The 15,823-nt window shown below is 57.1% G+C and overlaps 8 protein-coding genes across 8 annotated transcripts; 6 read left to right on the forward strand and 2 right to left on the reverse strand.

Annotated features, from left to right (window-relative positions):
- Nucleotides 1–2: 2 nt before the first annotated feature.
- SPRG_14420 (hypothetical protein) lies at nt 3–2,086 on the forward strand (the record flags this gene model as incomplete). Its single annotated transcript, XM_012353633.1, has 11 exons — nt 3–10; nt 40–556; nt 607–720; nt 768–827; nt 881–975; nt 1,012–1,144; nt 1,216–1,353; nt 1,405–1,511; nt 1,556–1,688; nt 1,750–1,815; nt 1,863–2,086. 11 exons carry the CDS (start codon nt 3–5, stop codon nt 2,001–2,003), a joined length of 1,512 nt encoding a protein of 503 aa, XP_012209023.1. The 3' UTR covers nt 2,004–2,086.
- Nucleotides 2,087–2,637: 551 nt separating this feature from the next.
- Nucleotides 2,638–3,860, reverse strand: SPRG_14421 (hypothetical protein). The gene is made up of 2 exons (XM_012353634.1): nt 3,559–3,860; nt 2,638–3,510 (listed from the first exon to the last, which is right to left on the reverse strand). The coding sequence occupies exons 1-2, from the start codon at nt 3,842–3,844 to the stop codon at nt 2,756–2,758; spliced, it is 1,041 nt and encodes a 346-aa protein (XP_012209024.1). The 5' UTR covers nt 3,845–3,860; the 3' UTR covers nt 2,638–2,755.
- Nucleotides 3,861–5,958: 2,098 nt separating this feature from the next.
- SPRG_14422 (hypothetical protein) lies at nt 5,959–8,198 on the forward strand (the record flags this gene model as incomplete). Its single annotated transcript, XM_012353635.1, has 4 exons — nt 5,959–6,293; nt 6,340–6,530; nt 6,587–6,782; nt 6,836–8,198. 4 exons carry the CDS (start codon nt 5,959–5,961, stop codon nt 8,196–8,198), a joined length of 2,085 nt encoding a protein of 694 aa, XP_012209025.1.
- Nucleotides 8,199–9,732: 1,534 nt separating this feature from the next.
- SPRG_14423 (hypothetical protein) lies at nt 9,733–11,035 on the forward strand (the record flags this gene model as incomplete). Its single annotated transcript, XM_012353636.1, has 2 exons — nt 9,733–9,937; nt 10,224–11,035. 2 exons carry the CDS (start codon nt 9,733–9,735, stop codon nt 11,033–11,035), a joined length of 1,017 nt encoding a protein of 338 aa, XP_012209026.1.
- A 52-nt stretch (nt 11,036–11,087) lies between these two features.
- SPRG_14424 (hypothetical protein) lies at nt 11,088–11,782 on the reverse strand (the record flags this gene model as incomplete). The annotated part of the gene is made up of 2 exons (XM_012353637.1): nt 11,088–11,109; nt 11,151–11,782. The coding sequence occupies 2 exons, from the start codon at nt 11,780–11,782 to the stop codon at nt 11,088–11,090; spliced, it is 654 nt and encodes a 217-aa protein (XP_012209027.1).
- Nucleotides 11,783–12,150: 368 nt separating this feature from the next.
- Nucleotides 12,151–12,921, forward strand: SPRG_14425 (hypothetical protein; the record flags this gene model as incomplete). Its single annotated transcript, XM_012353638.1, has 2 exons — nt 12,151–12,595; nt 12,648–12,921. 2 exons carry the CDS (start codon nt 12,151–12,153, stop codon nt 12,905–12,907), a joined length of 705 nt encoding a protein of 234 aa, XP_012209028.1. The 3' UTR covers nt 12,908–12,921.
- A 118-nt stretch (nt 12,922–13,039) lies between these two features.
- On the forward strand, nt 13,040–13,777 carry SPRG_14426 (hypothetical protein). Its single transcript, XM_012353639.1, has 3 exons — nt 13,040–13,059; nt 13,114–13,295; nt 13,347–13,777. The coding sequence occupies exons 2-3, from the start codon at nt 13,184–13,186 to the stop codon at nt 13,721–13,723; spliced, it is 489 nt and encodes a 162-aa protein (XP_012209029.1). The 5' UTR covers nt 13,040–13,059; nt 13,114–13,183; the 3' UTR covers nt 13,724–13,777.
- Nucleotides 13,778–14,408: 631 nt separating this feature from the next.
- Nucleotides 14,409–15,736, forward strand: SPRG_14427 (hypothetical protein; the record flags this gene model as incomplete). The annotated part of the gene is made up of 8 exons (XM_012353640.1): nt 14,409–14,649; nt 14,698–14,847; nt 14,908–15,008; nt 15,061–15,166; nt 15,211–15,296; nt 15,344–15,398; nt 15,446–15,540; nt 15,595–15,736. Coding segments are annotated over 8 exons (976 nt in total), but the record flags the coding sequence as incomplete, so codon positions are not given.
- Nucleotides 15,737–15,823: the final 87 nt, after the last annotated feature.

Below are 15,823 nucleotides of genomic sequence, written 5' to 3' on the forward strand. Positions count from 1 at the left end.
GCATGGCCTCGTGCTCGAGGACCAGCTCTTCAAGGTCAGCATTGCACACGCGTCGGCGCCACGCAAGACGAGCCTCACGCGCAAGCACGCGGCCGAAGACGACGAAAGCGCGCAGCACCACGGCAAGCGCCAACGCGACGACGCGGGCCAGCGCGTCGTCGCCAAACCGATCGCGCTTCTCGAGCCGACGGCCACGGATGTTTGCACTAGTACTATGACCGTCGAGGCGATCGTCGCGGCGCTCCTGTCTGAGATGGTCGATGGCCTCGAAGCGGCGCTGACACCGCCCAAGCCATCGATCGTGAAGCGCAAGTGCTTTGGCCAAGAGTCGACGCGCTTCAAGCAGCCCAAGCGCGGGACCGAGCCGTCACCACCGAACGCCGATGACGACGATATCCGCAAGGACAAGCCCTCGGCCGAGACCGGTCGCGCGCAGCTCAAGCGCGCGAGCGCAAAAGCCGACCATGCGGGTAGCAGCAAGCGTACGGAGAAGAAGCGCGCGCCGCCGAAGCCGCAGTCGCCGCGCGTCAAGCTCTTTGTCACGAGCCTGCTGGACGTACTCGACCTCCTCGTGTCATCCTCGGCTGATGCGTCGTCTTGGTCTAGTACACGCACCAGGAGCTCGATGCCATGTTTCGTGTCTACGGCGACCTCGACAGCGTCGCGCTTGTCCCGTGTCAAGGCAAGCTGCGCACGATGGCGTATGTGACCTTTACCAAGGTCGGCGAGTGCTTGTTGGTGTGTGCGGGCGCGTAGTGCGTGTCTAGGCGTCCACCGCACACATGGCCATCGAGTCGTTCCAGGAGGACCCATCCTCGCTTCTCACGGTAGGCTTCCATGGATGCTATGCAGATATCTGAATCAGAGGGTATCCCGATAGGTCGTGCTGGCCGATACGCCGCCGCGGCGCCCGACGCTGCAGCGACCGCCGGACGCGTATTTCGCTGCCCCGTACGACACCGCTCCGGCTGCCACGTGTACGGATCTGATTGGTTTGGATGATTGGAGTAGACCCGAACGCAACTGGCTCCTCGTCGAGTACGAAGCGACCTTGTCCACTGCGATGCTCTCGCAGTGCATGTCGGCGTGCCCCGGTATGGTGCTCATGGACATCAAGATCAGTGGCGACACCAATGCGGCCAAGGTACTCGCCTGGACATAATATTGTCTGCTATCCTGTACATTTTTGAAAAAAACGACACATGTTGGGGGTAGGGTCTCGTCTACGTCAAGTTTGCGTCGGAGCGACACGCGCGCGGGGCCATCGACTTGCTCTCGGTCCACGCCAGCATTGGGACGATGGATTTGATTCCAGATCCATCCCGCGCCTACCTCGCACCGCCTCTCGATGTGGTAGAGTAAATCATCGAAAACGATGCAAATGACACACCAGGAATGGTGTAGGACCTGCACGCCGTCGAGAGCCAATTCGCCCACTTGATGTCGACGCGACCGTACGTCCCGCCGCTGCACGCGTACCCGCGGATCGAGCCGGCGTACCCCGTCTACGAGTATCTCGAATGCGATGTACTCGTGAGAACTGAGGAACCTGTAGGTATCCGCCGTATGCGGTACCACCCATGTATGCGGCGCCGCCGTTGCCGACCGAGGACGTTGGGACCAAGGGCATTTGGCTCCACATCACGTCGACGTCGCCGACGACACCCTTGGACCAGGCCACGCTCGAGGTACGGTTGGTGCCCTCTCCGCCCTTTTCTATCAAGAATTATACTACTATTGCTTGCGTAGGAAGCCCTGGCGCCGCTGGATGTGCTGCAGCTGGTCGTCGACAGCGACATTGACGCGTCGGCCAAGGTGGTTGAGAATGGTTTTTGGTGCAAAAGGCGATGTGACATGTCTAGTTTTCCGATGCCAACGACGCGCTCTTGGCGATCCACGCGCTGACGCAACCCGGCTCTGCGTACCACGTCAAGCTCAGTCGGACGCCGTCGTCGCTCCGAGTCAACAAGAAGGCCAAGACGCACTACTGGCCGCATGGCTGACCGTTGACGACGATCCTACCCTACCCCTATTCTAACAAAAGCGTCCCATCGGAGAGGACCAAATACACACAGCTGATGCAACGCGCTTTCCAGTTGATTGTCGCGACAAAGGACTTGATACGGACGACGGCGGGGAGCGTTGAAGTTGTACTGCAAGGTTGCTACCGCTCTATAGGCTTGAACATCTGTCTTCCAGGGTATGTATGGCAAGAGACGCGATGCATCCGAGCACAAGCATGAGTACATGGAGATCCTTGGCGACTACACCGCTCTCTTCAAGTCCCAGCTTCAAGGTGCAGCATCTCGAGACCAAGTAGAATTGCGATCGAGCCGATTGTGGTAGGTTTCCTGGACGAAGAGGACATTTCAGCAAATGCGTTGCACGCGGTGTGCCAAGAGATGAACGACAAGCGCCGCAACGAGGATGCGTACATCGGTCTCTACGACTGGTTTCTGGAAAAGCTACTGGCGACGGTCGACGAGCACTCATGCAGCGAGCGTCCACACAAAAAACGCGCAAGTAATTCCATGGGCATCGATGCAAGACGCTGAAAGACACGACTGCATCGTACAAGCCAGCATTTCGTCTGCCATGCACGTCGAATCGTTCATTCTTGACGACGGGTGGTACGTGTGGTTAACGAACTCGGAGGACGCACATTTAAATTACGTAAATGGAACTCGTCGGTGGCGTCTGTCGTCGTCTGCATACAGAGCTCCAATTTTTTCTAGAATTGTACAATGACAATTCGTTAATACGCTTCCAGAGGATTGATCACGGTCACTGTCAACGTGCCATTGCCGGGAAAGAGGCGAATGTCAGGGTAGACATCTGCATTGCGCCCCAAGTACGTCTGGACGGTCGCCACTTTTTGGAATTCGACATTGCACTTGGCGAGGTCGTCGCAAGTCGCTCGTGAGATAACCACATGCCGCGTGTTGCCTTCCCATCGGAGCTGTAAAATCCCCGGCGTCGCAACCCGGTCGTCGTCGTCGTCGTCGTCGTCGTTGCTGCTTAGTCCATCATGGTGCCACATGCAGTCTTCGATGAGGCTCCAGAAGCAGTGCCGCGGCGCGATCCCGAGACCGATCCGGTACATGTCGGATGTCCACACTGCAAACTCGCTGACGGCGTCCGCGCCCACGAGCGTCGGCGGTAGCAGCGGCGACGTGCCATTGTCGACACCGTCAATAAGCTCCGTCGGCAAAAGTGTCGCAACCTGCGCCTCGTCGCCAAACACGATCGACAGGTCGCTCCGGTCCACATCCCAAAAGACACGTTCGCGCAAGAACACCTTGGCGACTTGGACGTCCGAATTCATCGTATGCTGGAAAGCGAGCGAGACCGGCGGCAGCGAGAGGCGGAAGAACGCAAAGGTCCGCCGGAGGTGGTGGCTGCTGGCGACCGTGCCGTCACCGCACGGGGCGCCAGCCTCGAGCCGTCCCGTGCGGAGGTACTCGAGCACCAGTGGGATGTCTTCGGGGCCCCAATCAAAGAGGTAGGCACCTACAGCAACCATGTATGGTATACTAGTACATCCATTTGACCACTGACCCGACTCGTCGCGGGGCCAGCTGGGGGCCGAGAGCACGACGGGGAAAATCGAGTCGAAGCGTTGGAGGAGCGTCGCCGTCGTCGTCTGAAACGTCGCGCCGCCGACGTTGAGTCGCACAAATGCAATCGGCACGGTCGAGAGCGAGCTAGAGAGCACTTGGAAGCGCCAGTACATGAGCACGAGCATCGCCATGCTCAGTGCCGAGACCGCGAACGGGATGAGCTTGACGAGCGAGTGGACGAGCACGGTGGAGGGCGGCGTCGCCTCCATCGGTCGCGCGCTCATTTAAGTTTGTCGCGACCTATTTTTACGACTCCAAAGGTGGCGCAACCGACGCGTAGAGGGGGATCGCGCCGCTGCGACGCTACATGGATTGCACGCTAGCATTTTGGGCCAAATTTGTCGACGGCTTTGGCTTTGGTCCAGTGCTCTCGTACAAGGGTATACAAACGTAAGTACTCTTGTTTCGCATTGCATCCTTCGTTGCAACAAAGATCTTGTCGTCGTTTTCGATGAGCATAAAGGAATAATCGCATCGCTAGCTAGCCGCATTTAACGGGGCGCGCAATGTACAAGGCTTCGACGCCTGCACCATCGACGTCACGGTCGCGTGTGTTGCCAAAGCGGGGCAGTTGTTAATCATGCTTCCAAGCGCACCGCCGCCATCGTCGCCATCGTTGATGCCGCCAGTGCCTTGGACAGAGGCGCTCGAGACAGCCGAACTTCGGCCTTCTGGTACTCATGGGGCAAAGAGGGATGACTTCTGCAGGCCGTTGGGGTGTGATGTTGTGGCAAGAGTAGCCAGTCGTAGCCGGTCGCACACATGATGTGAATGCGCGATCGCTCTCTGCACCAAGAGCGCAACTTCGGAAACCTGCATCCCTTGAACCAGCATTCTTGGTCAGGCTATGCTTTGATTGGTGTATCTGGATGAACGACCTACATTGTGTGTGAGATCTTTGAAATCTTGAAAGATATGATAGGGTCAAAACCACCCGCCGCAAGTTGCTGCACTGTTGCCACGACCCCTGGCACCGGCGTAGAAGAGGCAGTGGCGGCGAGTACAGTAGTAGCAAGTCGCTACTTCTAAACAATCGAGAGACTCAACTGCAAAGTAGAGGTCAAGCACATAAAAAGGCCTCCAATTTGTATGTATTTCTATTCAAAACGTATGATACCGGCACCGTCAGCGGCCGTTGCAAGACGAAACAGTCGCATACCATAGGCCCATCAAGCCAAGATCGCAGCATGCGATACAAGAAACGAGCCGCTTCAACACACACGCGTTCGTAGCTCCAGAGGCTGCCGGACGCACGGTGTACTTCCAACTGTAGTCTCTGACAGATATGGTACATGCTCGTGTCCAAGTTTCATCCACGCGCTCGATTGCGCTGCTACTAAAGTTGCTGCTCAACGTTGGGCACATCTGGACGTCCCATTTTGGCCCGGCGAAGCACGATTTCTCTACAACCACAGATCGTAGAAATACAGGCTATACCTTGGTCGATGCTCAAAATTCTTGCGCATCTGAGCGCCCTTTCCGTGCACGACAACGCTGTTTCGTACTGGAGTTCGCCCCATCGATCGACGTGCTCGACGTCGCCGCGGCCGTTCATGGTTTATCAAGAGGGATGAAATTCTCTGAAGCCGTGCACAATTATTTTTCGGAAAACCATCCTGACGATGTAGTACTATACTAGTACGTTGTACTAGTAATATGGGACAAAGAGTTTATTTTGGAACGAGCGTTGAGACTGAATTCAAATGGCCACGTCGACCCTTCGCTCTACGTGTCATGAGGCTGGTGGGGAAATTACCGGTTCTGTTCCATCTCACTGCGATACAACTCGATCGCTGACGGGCACGGCGATGAAGTAGGTCGTGAGACCACGAGCAACTGGCACTGAGGACCCTCTGAACGACCCGCCACGGCCACCGACGACGCGCTGCCGGTGCTTGATGACGATGCCGCTACAGCAAGCATAGCCGCCTTTGTCTCGAGCAAGTGCCTGAAGCGCAGGAGCTTGTAGTCCACCATGGGGTTGTGCGTCGACGAGGCGGCGAAATGATGCTTCGAAGCACCTTGATGCACCCACCGCTGGTGAGGCGTTGATTCCAAGCAAATCGCCAGCATGGGCCACGTGTACGCTGAGGATGTTCACTATCTAATCCTCGCGGAGGCCATTCCCGGCGTAGAGCAAGCCACAGCGACGGACGAGATGTCTTGACACTGACAGCTGCATAACCAAACAAGACAGCTCCGGCTACGAATAACTCATTTCAACAACACAACAGGCAATTTCCCAACCGCCTTGTCTATGTCGAAGACCGCAGTTACTAAATGAAACGGGTGCTATAATGGTTGCATGTGTGAAAAGGCAGTTGTGTACTGTAAGGCCATGGCATCGGAACCGCGCCAGCCGACGCGACCGTCGTTCTCGCGCCAGCCGACGCGGTCGTCGTTCTCAGGCCAACCAACGACGCGGTCGTCGTTCTCGCGGACTCTCTCGGGGATGCTCGTCAAGTCCGTCTCGGGCGTCCTCGCACCGACCAAGTGGCTCGCCCAGCCGTTTGAAGCGACCGAGGAATTCTCGGGTGATGAGACGATCCAAGCACTCAAAGAGTGCTTGCAGTGCCCGATTTTGTGCTTTTGCCTCTTGAAACACGTGCTCTCGACCATCTTCTTTTGCGTCATGTTTATCTCGCTCCTAACAATCACGCCCAACGAAGCCGCGTACGTAGTACTCGTCGATTCGCTCGGTTCCAAACACGACTTGTAGAACCCTTCAAATTTACTCTCCGTCCGCCACGACCGTCTACAATCTTGTCTCTGCTGTGGGCCACGGCTACGCCCTCGTCGAGCTTATCTATCAGTACCTCTGGCGCTCGGAGCCCAAAACACAAGCGCGGCCACGCTCGGGGCTGTGGCGCCAATGCCTCGACCGCATTCAGCAGTCGCGCACCGCGACATGTACGTACTCGAAAATGTGCTCTCTCTCAGGACTAAGCTACGATAACTCTTATTAGGCTGGTTCCAAATGCTCGAGATCAGTGCGCAGTCGTACCAAGCATGGAGCCTCTCGTACATGGTGTCGTCGATGCCGGTCGTCGCACTCTACACCGCGTGCATTGCGCTCAACGCGGTTCTCTCGCCATGGCTGCTGTGTTCCCGCATCGCCTATGTCCACAGGACCCTCCGTCTCTTCATCAACGGCGTTTTTGGGTGACGAGTCATTTTGGAAATTTGACACTATCTTCCACTATTACATGGTGTAGGTTTACGCTCAATACTGGATTTCCCCTCATCGAGCTCGTGCCCCGGCTTCTCCAGAGGCGTTTGACGCCCCGGGCTCACATCTCGCAGCTTCGAAACGACCCGCTCTGGGTCACCACGATCGTGCTGTACGCGCGCGGCTTCAACGCGACGACCGGCGTCGGCCTCATTGTCAAGATTGCGAGCACCTTGCTCAATTTCTGGACCCTCCGGCTTCTAGTGTCGTCCATCTGGGGTACCCCCAAGCGCAAGCCAGTGTCATTCAGACTGGGGCCACGCTTGAGTCAGGTTATTCCATCACCAGGAAGCGGGCCTCCCGAGCAGGAGGTGCCGCTGCGACGCAACTCTCGCATCGTGTCGCTCTCCCAGCTTCCGCAGGCACGGTACTGGAATTTCCACATCTCGGGCACTTCCAAGGTGCTCTGCACCATCATGGGAGCCTGGGGAGCGCTGCTTTTCGTGGCTACCGGCCTCTTGATTGCACAGCCGCCGAGTGCTTCGTGTCCGTCCGACTGTCTCCTTCACGTGACACCGCTCTTTCACCTCTCGTGCGACTGCGTCTACTACCGACACGTGTGTGACAAGAACGCGAGTTCAAACCTCACCGCATTGATCTCGCCGTCGCGGCTCGGGCACGACCTCTTTTACTTGGAAATTGTCCACTGCGCACTCCCAAACGGTCTTCCCTCGACACTCTTGCTGCCATTCGAGTCACTTTTGGCCCTGCGTATTATGTACTCGAACATGACAGCGTACGACGTATCACCGCGCTGCCTCCCGACATCCCTCAGGTATGTGGAGATTCGGTACTCGCAGCTCACGCAAGTCCCCGCCATCGTCGCTACGGTGCTACCCCCCAACTTGGTGTACCTCGCTCTCGACGGCAACGCTATCAAGCATGTCCCGAGAGATACGTTGGCGGCGTGGCGCCCGCTCGCCTCATTGCACATGTCCGAGACGAACATTGCAGACGAGGTGTTTTCTGCTGTCGTCGAATTGCTGCCGCAGCTCACGGAGCTGTCACTGCACCACACGGCCGTCACCACGATCCCGACGCGGCTGTTTGATTTGCCACTGCTCACCCATGTCTTTCTCTCGTCGACAGCCATTTCGGTGCTGCGAATCCCATCGAACGCGTCGAGTCCGCTGCTGCTCCTGGATGTGTCGTGTACGGCGGCTGCCCCCTACGGGCTCTGGCCTGCGTACGTTGTCCAAGGCCGCAATGCGACGTACTGTACCTCCCCGATGCGTGCAAAAGAGTGCTCGCCGGCCTTGTTAAACAACCATTTGTGTGACGTGCCGTGCGCCACCGCCGAGTTTACAGACGACGACGGCGCCTGCGCTCTGTATTTCGAGGCGACGTAGCGTAGTCAATAAGAGTGTGCAATGTCCACGTGTCGTGTGTGTGTTATTACCCCACTCAACTATTAGAAAAGGTCGAGGAAGTGTCTTCCCCGAGGCCTCGGATCCTTCGCTTGACCTCATAAAACTTTCATACAAATTGTTACTATCGTAAGGGAAATTTTGGAGGGAACCAGCTACTAGATGGTTCACAGGATGGTTCAATTCTATGAAAATCCACCGGACCAAGAGATGGTTCTAGACCTCTGGGAAGAGATTTTCTAATTGTACGCGGATGTCTGGATAATGTACTCTTCCTTTCCACTCTCGTGCCTCGCATACCTCACGGCAAGCTGCAAAATTCCCTACACCCAAATTTGACGATCAATGTGCACGTCAGAATCGCTAGGATATCCACCCGATTTTCCCCTATTACGGCATATCGTTCACCATCTTACGGGTACCAACATATCTGCGCATACCCAACTCTTTTGCCGTAGACTCAGAATCGGGCGATATGCGAGGACTTTTGAAGTATCATAGAGCTAGTCGTGACGATTGAAACGTTGGTATCGGAGGCTGCTCGAATGCATTCGTCTCACGTACAGTCGATGCGGCGCGTGGCCATGGCACGGAGGCTGCATGCCTGATTGTCGCCACAAGAAGGCCGTTGGATCCAGTTCATCCCTTTTCTAATTTAGATCAACGACAGAGCTACCTCTGGGCTCTTCCAACGGCAACGACAGAGACGATGGAGGTTTCGAGGCGCCTTGCAACCGTCGAACGTGACGTGTGCCGTTCGACATGGTACTCTCGTCGACCTCGCCGAGAACTACCGTGCTCGCGTGGACGCAGCCTGTCAAAGCGGACGCAATCGTCGTCCTCAAAAGCTACGTGCGCCGACCCGTGCTCGTCTTTTGCTTGCTCAAGCATGCTCTCTCAGCGATCTACACTGGGTTGGTGCTTGGCTCGTTATGGACAATTACGTCCGCAGAAGCCCAGTCCGTCCAAGCCACGACGCTTTCACCGTCTTTGATTGCGTGATGTAGGACCGTTCAAGTCTACTCGGTGCACGCCTCGATCGTCGTTAATGGCGCGCTCCTTCTCGCGCATCTTTGCCGACTCGGTCCTTTGCTGACCCTTCTCCGGCGCTCGCAACGACGCACGCAGCATCGCCCGTCCGCTCGGTTTTTATGGCTCGAGACCCGCACCGCGTCCTGTACGCGCGCACTTGTACACATAAGTGCATGTACACGCCTTCTTCTAGGTTTTTTTCAAGCGCTCGAACTTGGCATGCAGTCGTTCCAAGCGTGGCGACTGTCGTTCTACACCACGTCCATGACAGTTGTGTGTATCTACACGAGCTGCACTGCCATCAACTGCCTCGTCTCGCCACTGCTCTTGACGTCCCGGGCCCCTTTTGTCCACAAGACGCTTCGTCTTTTTGTGAACGGCGTCCTCGGGTATTGGAGACAACTTGTCTGTATAACTATCGACACATTGTACGCGTAGGTTTACGCTCAACACGGCCTTTCCGCTGCTCGACTTTGGGCCTCGCATGTATGCCAAAAAATTTCAGCGGATCGCGATCGCGTCGCAGCTGCGCAATGATGCGAGCTGGCTCACAGTCACATCGCTGGGCATGCGTGGGTACAGTAGCAACACGCTCCCAAGCCTCGTGTGCAAGGTGCTTTTGGGAGCCTTGAACCTCTGGACGATGCAGCTCTTGGCGCAGTCGGTCCTCCAAATGTCCCCCCGCGCCCGTGCGTGTGCTATCATGGCCCCCCCTCGGACCATCGGTGCCGTTTCCCCCACAACGAGAAGGTGGCATCCCGCCTCGTGTCTTTGTCCGAGCTACAGAAGTACTGGGATCGACGCCCCACTCGTCCTGCAAAAGCCATCTGTCTAGCTCTCATTGTGTGGGGTCTTGTCTTGCTCGCCAATCTCATGTACCCAAGCGTTTTCATTCCTTTGATGGACATGTGGTCTATAAAACGAGTAGATGGCTTCTCGTCGCCAGAAACGTTTGTCCGTCGACGTGCAAGGTAGTCGTGACGCCGCTCTTTCGAGATACGACCTGCTACTGCGCGTACGCTCACGTGCACTGCACGGCAACGAACGACGACGACACGGACGATGGCGGCGTTGCATTTCTGCAGTCGCAGCTCGCACCGCTGGGAACCCGTCTCTTTTACCTTGAAATCGACCACTGCCCACTGCCGCACGGCGTCCCCGCGCATGTCCTCGCGCCCCTCACTACGCTCTATGCCTTGCGCGTGCTCTTCTCCAACATGACGTCGTTTGATGGCGTCGGCCTTCCATCGTCGCTCATGGTCCTCGAACTCCGGTACAGTGCATTGACGGTCGCCCCCACGGTCGTCACGTCGGCCTTGCCGCCGATGCTTCTCTCCCTCTACCTTGACGGCAGTCGCATCCCGCACCTCGGTCGCGACGTTATCCGCCACTGGCGACAGCTCACGACGCTTCACGTCACCGAAACACCCATCGGCGACGACGATTTCGTCACCATTGTGCGCGAGCTGCCCCATTTGAGCGAGCTCGCACTGCACCACACGCAAATGACTGCGCTACCGCCCGAGCTCTTTCGCCTGCCGAGCTTGCAGACTGTGTTCTTATCGTCGTGTGCGATCACCGCGTGGCCATCGCAGCCCGTGACGCCGCTCGATGGGTTTTTGGATCTGTCGTGCAATCCGCTCACCCACGCGCCGTCGTGGGTGCAGGTCGATGCTTCGTGCGAGGCGTCCTGTAGCAGCCTCTTGCGCACCAACGGCCTCTGCAACTATGCCTGCGACGACGCGCCGGCCTGCGCTCAGTACTTTCTCCAGCCTAGCCTTAACTGAACCCCGCAACATGGGCCATCGCTCAACACAAAATGAATGCACGTGTCTTGCATTACGTCGCGTGGGGGGTATGACTACATATCGTAGTGCATGCCGGGGGCGGGGGTCCTTAAACACCTTCTTGGGGGGCGTCGTTGGCGCCGGCTCCTCCAGCTGCGGCGCCGACGACGCATGGGCAAACGGACGCGGCGGCGTCATCGGGTGGTGGGTCACATCGTGGTGCGTGAGCAAGTCGCTGTACCCCACCAAGGTTGCTTTCGGCGCGATCGAGCACGTGTTGCGCTCGTACGAGTGCGTCTGTGTCGCCATCTGCGCCAGCGCGCAGCCGCAGCAGCAAAAGGTGAGCAAGCAGTCGGTCGCGACCGAGCCCGGAATCGAGAGCCGCGTGCGCAGCTTGTAGCGCAAGTACCACATGAGCAGCCACGCCAGCGCCGCGCCAAAGCCCGTGCCGTAGCAGAGGGCGAGGCCCAGCAGCATCGGGTAGTAGCTCGCGACGCCGAGACGGGCCATGGTCTGCGCCATCGACACGCACGGGCAGAAAAAGGCCAAGAGGCAGTTGGGCACCACGTCCGTGAGGCAGCCAAACACCGGCGCCTCCCAGCGCCCGACCACGAGCCCATTCTCGTTGCGCGGACGGTCGCCCGTCAGGTACGTGGTCGTCGTATCGCGGTGGAGCTCGTCGTCGTCGCGGACGTCGTCGACCTTGGGGCTCAGCGTCTGCAGCGGTGTCGCCTTGGGTTCGAACATTGCAGCGCCAAAGCAAAAGTGAGCGATTGGAAGGCACAGGGAATGGAGCCGCGTGTTCGCGCCAACGGGCTATTCGGCCTCGTTCTGGTGGGACGAGGCGTGGCACGTGCCGCGTTGGGACAGGACGCCGCTTCCGATCGCTTCGGACCTCGTCAACGGCGAGGTACTGGCGGCGTGGAGGCCAAGAAAGACGAGTCAAGGGCTGTGAATGCAAGCCAGCACGTGGGGATCCATGACACCAAAGTCTCGTCAAGCGCCGCCGCAATGGCTGAAAAGTCAAGAGACTCACCGTTGGTGGGAAATGTGCTTCGCACTTGGTCCAACGGGGCTTTCTGTCCCGGCCGTGTAACCGTGTAACGCTGCGTCCGATGCCGCTGCGGTCGGCGACGTTTTGCCGCGCGGCGTACAACGCCCACGTCCAAGGCCTCGTCCACCGCCGTTTGAACCCGATCTCGGCGTACACCGAGTACACGCTCGTCGAAGACTTGACGCTCTACGACCTCTTTCGGGCGCCACGTCCCGTACACACGTCGGCCGTGGTGTCGGTGGTGGACGTGGACGCGGAGCTGCAGTGCCCCATCTGCCTCGGCGTATTGCAGCAAACGACCGTTGTTCCGGCGTGCTTGCACCGCTTTTGCCGAGTGTGCATTGAGGCTTGCCTCACATGCGGCAAGCTCGAGTGTCCGACGTGCCGCGCGGTTATTCCAAACAAGCGCGCGCTGCGTGCGGATACGACCTTTGATGCGCTCGTGCAGCTGCTGCACCCGCCGTTCCCACCACTCTCTCCAAAAAAAAAGCGACCGGCACCGAACGGTACGAACATCGTGGCAGGTACCGAGAGCTGGTGTCATGCTGGATGGCGTAGACCTGGCCGATTCGACGACGCTTGTTGTTGCGTTTGCCCAGCTTGGTGCAGTAGCACCGTCTCAATTGCAGTGGACGACGACGTTGGAGGCGACCGTGCACGAGGCCAACGAGTGGCTGCGAGAGCACCTTTCCGTGCCGGCCATCGTGTGCACCAAGGACGGCGCCGCCCGCCCCCTCGACGCCACGCTTGCAGACGCAACGACCGAACACTTCCCGTTGTACTACCGCACGTCCGGGCGCGTCGACACTTCGTCCTAATTTCCTCGAACAGGCATGCATTGCATATACTTCGTATATGCGGATCTTGCGCCTTTTCGTCGAGCGACTCAACTTGATCGGTCGCAGTGCAAACTCTCTCCGTCTACTTTGATTGGATATCGACACCAAAAACCCAACTTTATTTGGACACTGTATGTCGGTTAAACATGCTAGTGAACGGCACTAAGAACTGCTATCTATTTTAGGGCGATCTTGCGAAAGGGCACTCTTGGCGGCGCGTGGCTAGAGTCGGATTTGCCCCGGATTACGCAAGTGATGGACCACGGACCGATCGGAATGGCGCATCCGAGTGTCAACGTTGACGGCATCGTCACGGGCCGCTGGAAGATTGGTATCTTTGGCTGCCTTGACACGTGCATTCCCAACAGTACGCACTTTTTTTCATATGTGATGCAGGATTGCTCAAAGTGCAAACTAGCGGCGATGGTGACGATTTGCCCATGCGTGAGCCTTGCGCAGGTCACGACGCGCATCGGGTATGGCGAGTACTTTCTGCACGTGCTCCTCGCGTCCTTCTTCCTCTACATCATGTACCTCACCTTGTGCTTCGTCGATGCGATGTGGTTCCAAATCATCGTCGGCATCCTCAGCTTTATCATGTTTCTCTTCATGTGCCACCTGCGCTGCAAGGTGCGCGATCTCTTTCACATTCCCGGCTCGATCATCGAGGATTGTCTCTGCGCGCTCTTTTGCGGCTGCTGCTCGTTGGCGCAAATGGCGACCCACGTCGAGTCGTACAAGCCCGGTGACTGCCAGTTTGAAGCCCGCGCGACCCTTCCGTCGTTCCAAGTCTAGTCGCGTTTTCTCACCAGTGCCCTCGTCATATAATTGCTTTATGTTATCCTCTGATGATTGGAAAAGACTAGTGTACGAGTAGATCTCTAAAACGTGGGAATAGGAACGGTGTCGGCAAACCGTTGGCGCAACCCTACGGTCGCAACAATTGCGACCATGGCGAGTGATTGTGGTGCAGTGCACGGACCTTGATAGACTATAAGCTTTGTAGAAGCTTTGCGAACGCAATTGAGCTTAAGGAGAGACACCAGCTGCTCGCAATGCATCGAGCGGTCAGTGCTAATGGGTCCAGCGGTGTAGCATTCAACGATCCAGGAGTCGATCGTCCCTCTGTCGACCACCATAGTCGTCGGCTCGACGACCAACAAGAGGTATCATCGTCTGCTACACGCGTCCTTGCGTACTCTCGTCTCAAAGGTCAATAAAATGTTTGTATTGACACTTGCCGATGTGTGGTCTGGCGCGTGCTATTGCATCTGGGCATGGTACCCTCCTAACAGCAGCATATTGAATCTACTGCCAAACATCCAATAGGGTTGAAAGCCTCTACAATTGCACTGCACGCGTAGTGAGTGCGTTCATGATGTAGTATCAAGTAACCTCAAACAACGATATAGAACGCACCAAAAGGGCGCGGAACGGAAAAACGCTCGGTTAGGAAACGAACGCGCCGCTTCGAGTCCGCATGCCAACGCTTACGCGGGACGTGTACATTCGCATCGCGCCGCCGGGGCACCATGGCCGACGCATCAACTGCAAAGGCTGCACCGCCTACACGCCGTCGTGTGATGCCTGCGTCAAGAAGCGAAAGCGCGCCAAGCTCAAGGCCGCACGGCAGCGCAAGATGATCTGGAACGTCGACTCGCTCAACCCGCGCTGGGACATTCCGCGCCAAGTCAAAGCCGAGCTACCGCGCCTCGTTCTCGGTATGTTCCTACCAGTTTAACCATACTTTTGTGGAGAGCTTTGAGTAGAAAAGAGTGTCGGGATCACCCCCCTCGACGTCTTCTTGCAGTGCTCGGGCCTGACACTGCCCCCGCCGCCATCCGATATGTCCTTCTCGACGACCAAGCACTTGCTCTCGGCACCCAATGCGGCGCTAACAGTCGGCAGTGTCAAGTCATGTGCGCCGCATTCTCGATCCACCGTGAAGTATCTCACGCTTCGCAATGCAGTAGGGTTAGGGGAGATGAACCCGCTGTCCGTCGACGAGCAAAACAACTACTTTGGTGCGACGGGGCGGCGCGAGCTCAAGCAAATCTACTCCAAAATGGCGTCGCAGCAGGTCCATTTGGAGCGAGTTTTGAGGGTCGTTTCTTGACGAGAGTCTGGTCTAGTACCTGCAAATGGATGGTACGGACGGCCTTGTCGACAAGTTCAAAAGCATGCTCGCGTCGCAAAGCGAGCCGTCGCCAGATCCCATTGGCATGTTCAACGCCCGAGGTAGTTTTTGTTTGGCGTTCGAACGTCATCTTAAAAAACCATAGAGGCGCTCACGGCCCGGCACAAGTTTGTGTCCATGTGTTTGGAGCACGAGTTGCCACCGTGCCTTCGGCTCATTATCCGCAACAAGGTAACATCCCGATTGTCGTTGCAGTGGAAAACCTCACATTGCAATAGATTTCACCCGAAATCAACGTGTCGCACATGTCGATGGGCGATGAATTGGCCAAAAGTAGAAAATATGCTGGCGTCGTCTGGAATTGAACCTCCTGCCTCTAGTTTTCAGCACTTGTCTCGTCGAGCTACCTATGGTGCTGTCGCTCAACGCGCGCAACAATCGGCTCACAGATCCAGGGCTCCAAGCCCTCGTCAATGTAAACTGAAGATGCATTGTACGATGGCATAACGTGTCAACTCTCTACACCTAGGTGGTTCGCAGCAAGCCCGATTTGGTCTCGCTCGACTTGTCCGAGAACAAGGTGGACGGTGACGCCGCAGTGGCACTCGCCGAGTACCTCGGGAGCGCACATTGCGGCCTCACGACACTGATTCTGAGCACATGCGATATCGGTGCCTCCGAAAGTGTCTTTGTCTGCCCTAAATGTGCGTGCGATTAGACGATGGCGAGCTGGTCCCGTTTGCGGACGCGATGAAAAC

This window comes from Saprolegnia parasitica (assembly GCF_000151545.1).
Source record: "Saprolegnia parasitica CBS 223.65 unplaced genomic scaffold supercont2.129, whole genome shotgun sequence".
Classification (NCBI taxonomy): domain Eukaryota; phylum Oomycota; class Saprolegniomycetes; order Saprolegniales; family Saprolegniaceae; genus Saprolegnia; species Saprolegnia parasitica.

What these genes read in the sequence shown, in the direction of transcription:
- SPRG_14421 (XM_012353634.1), bottom strand. Translation starts at nt 3,844, where the DNA reads ATGAGCGCGCGACCGATGGAGGCGACGCCGCCCTCCACCGTGCTCGTC. An exon ending in CTGGCCCCGCGACGAGTCGG is followed by an intron (nt 3,511 to 3,558) that starts GTCAGTGGTCAA and finishes TGGTTGCTGTAG; the next exon opens with GTGCCTACCTCTTTGATTGG.
- SPRG_14426 (XM_012353639.1), top strand. Translation starts at nt 13,184, where the DNA reads ATGGACCACGGACCGATCGGAATGGCGCATCCGAGTGTCAACGTTGAC. An exon ending in TGACACGTGCATTCCCAACA is followed by an intron (nt 13,296 to 13,346) that starts GTACGCACTTTT and finishes AGTGCAAACTAG; the next exon opens with CGGCGATGGTGACGATTTGC.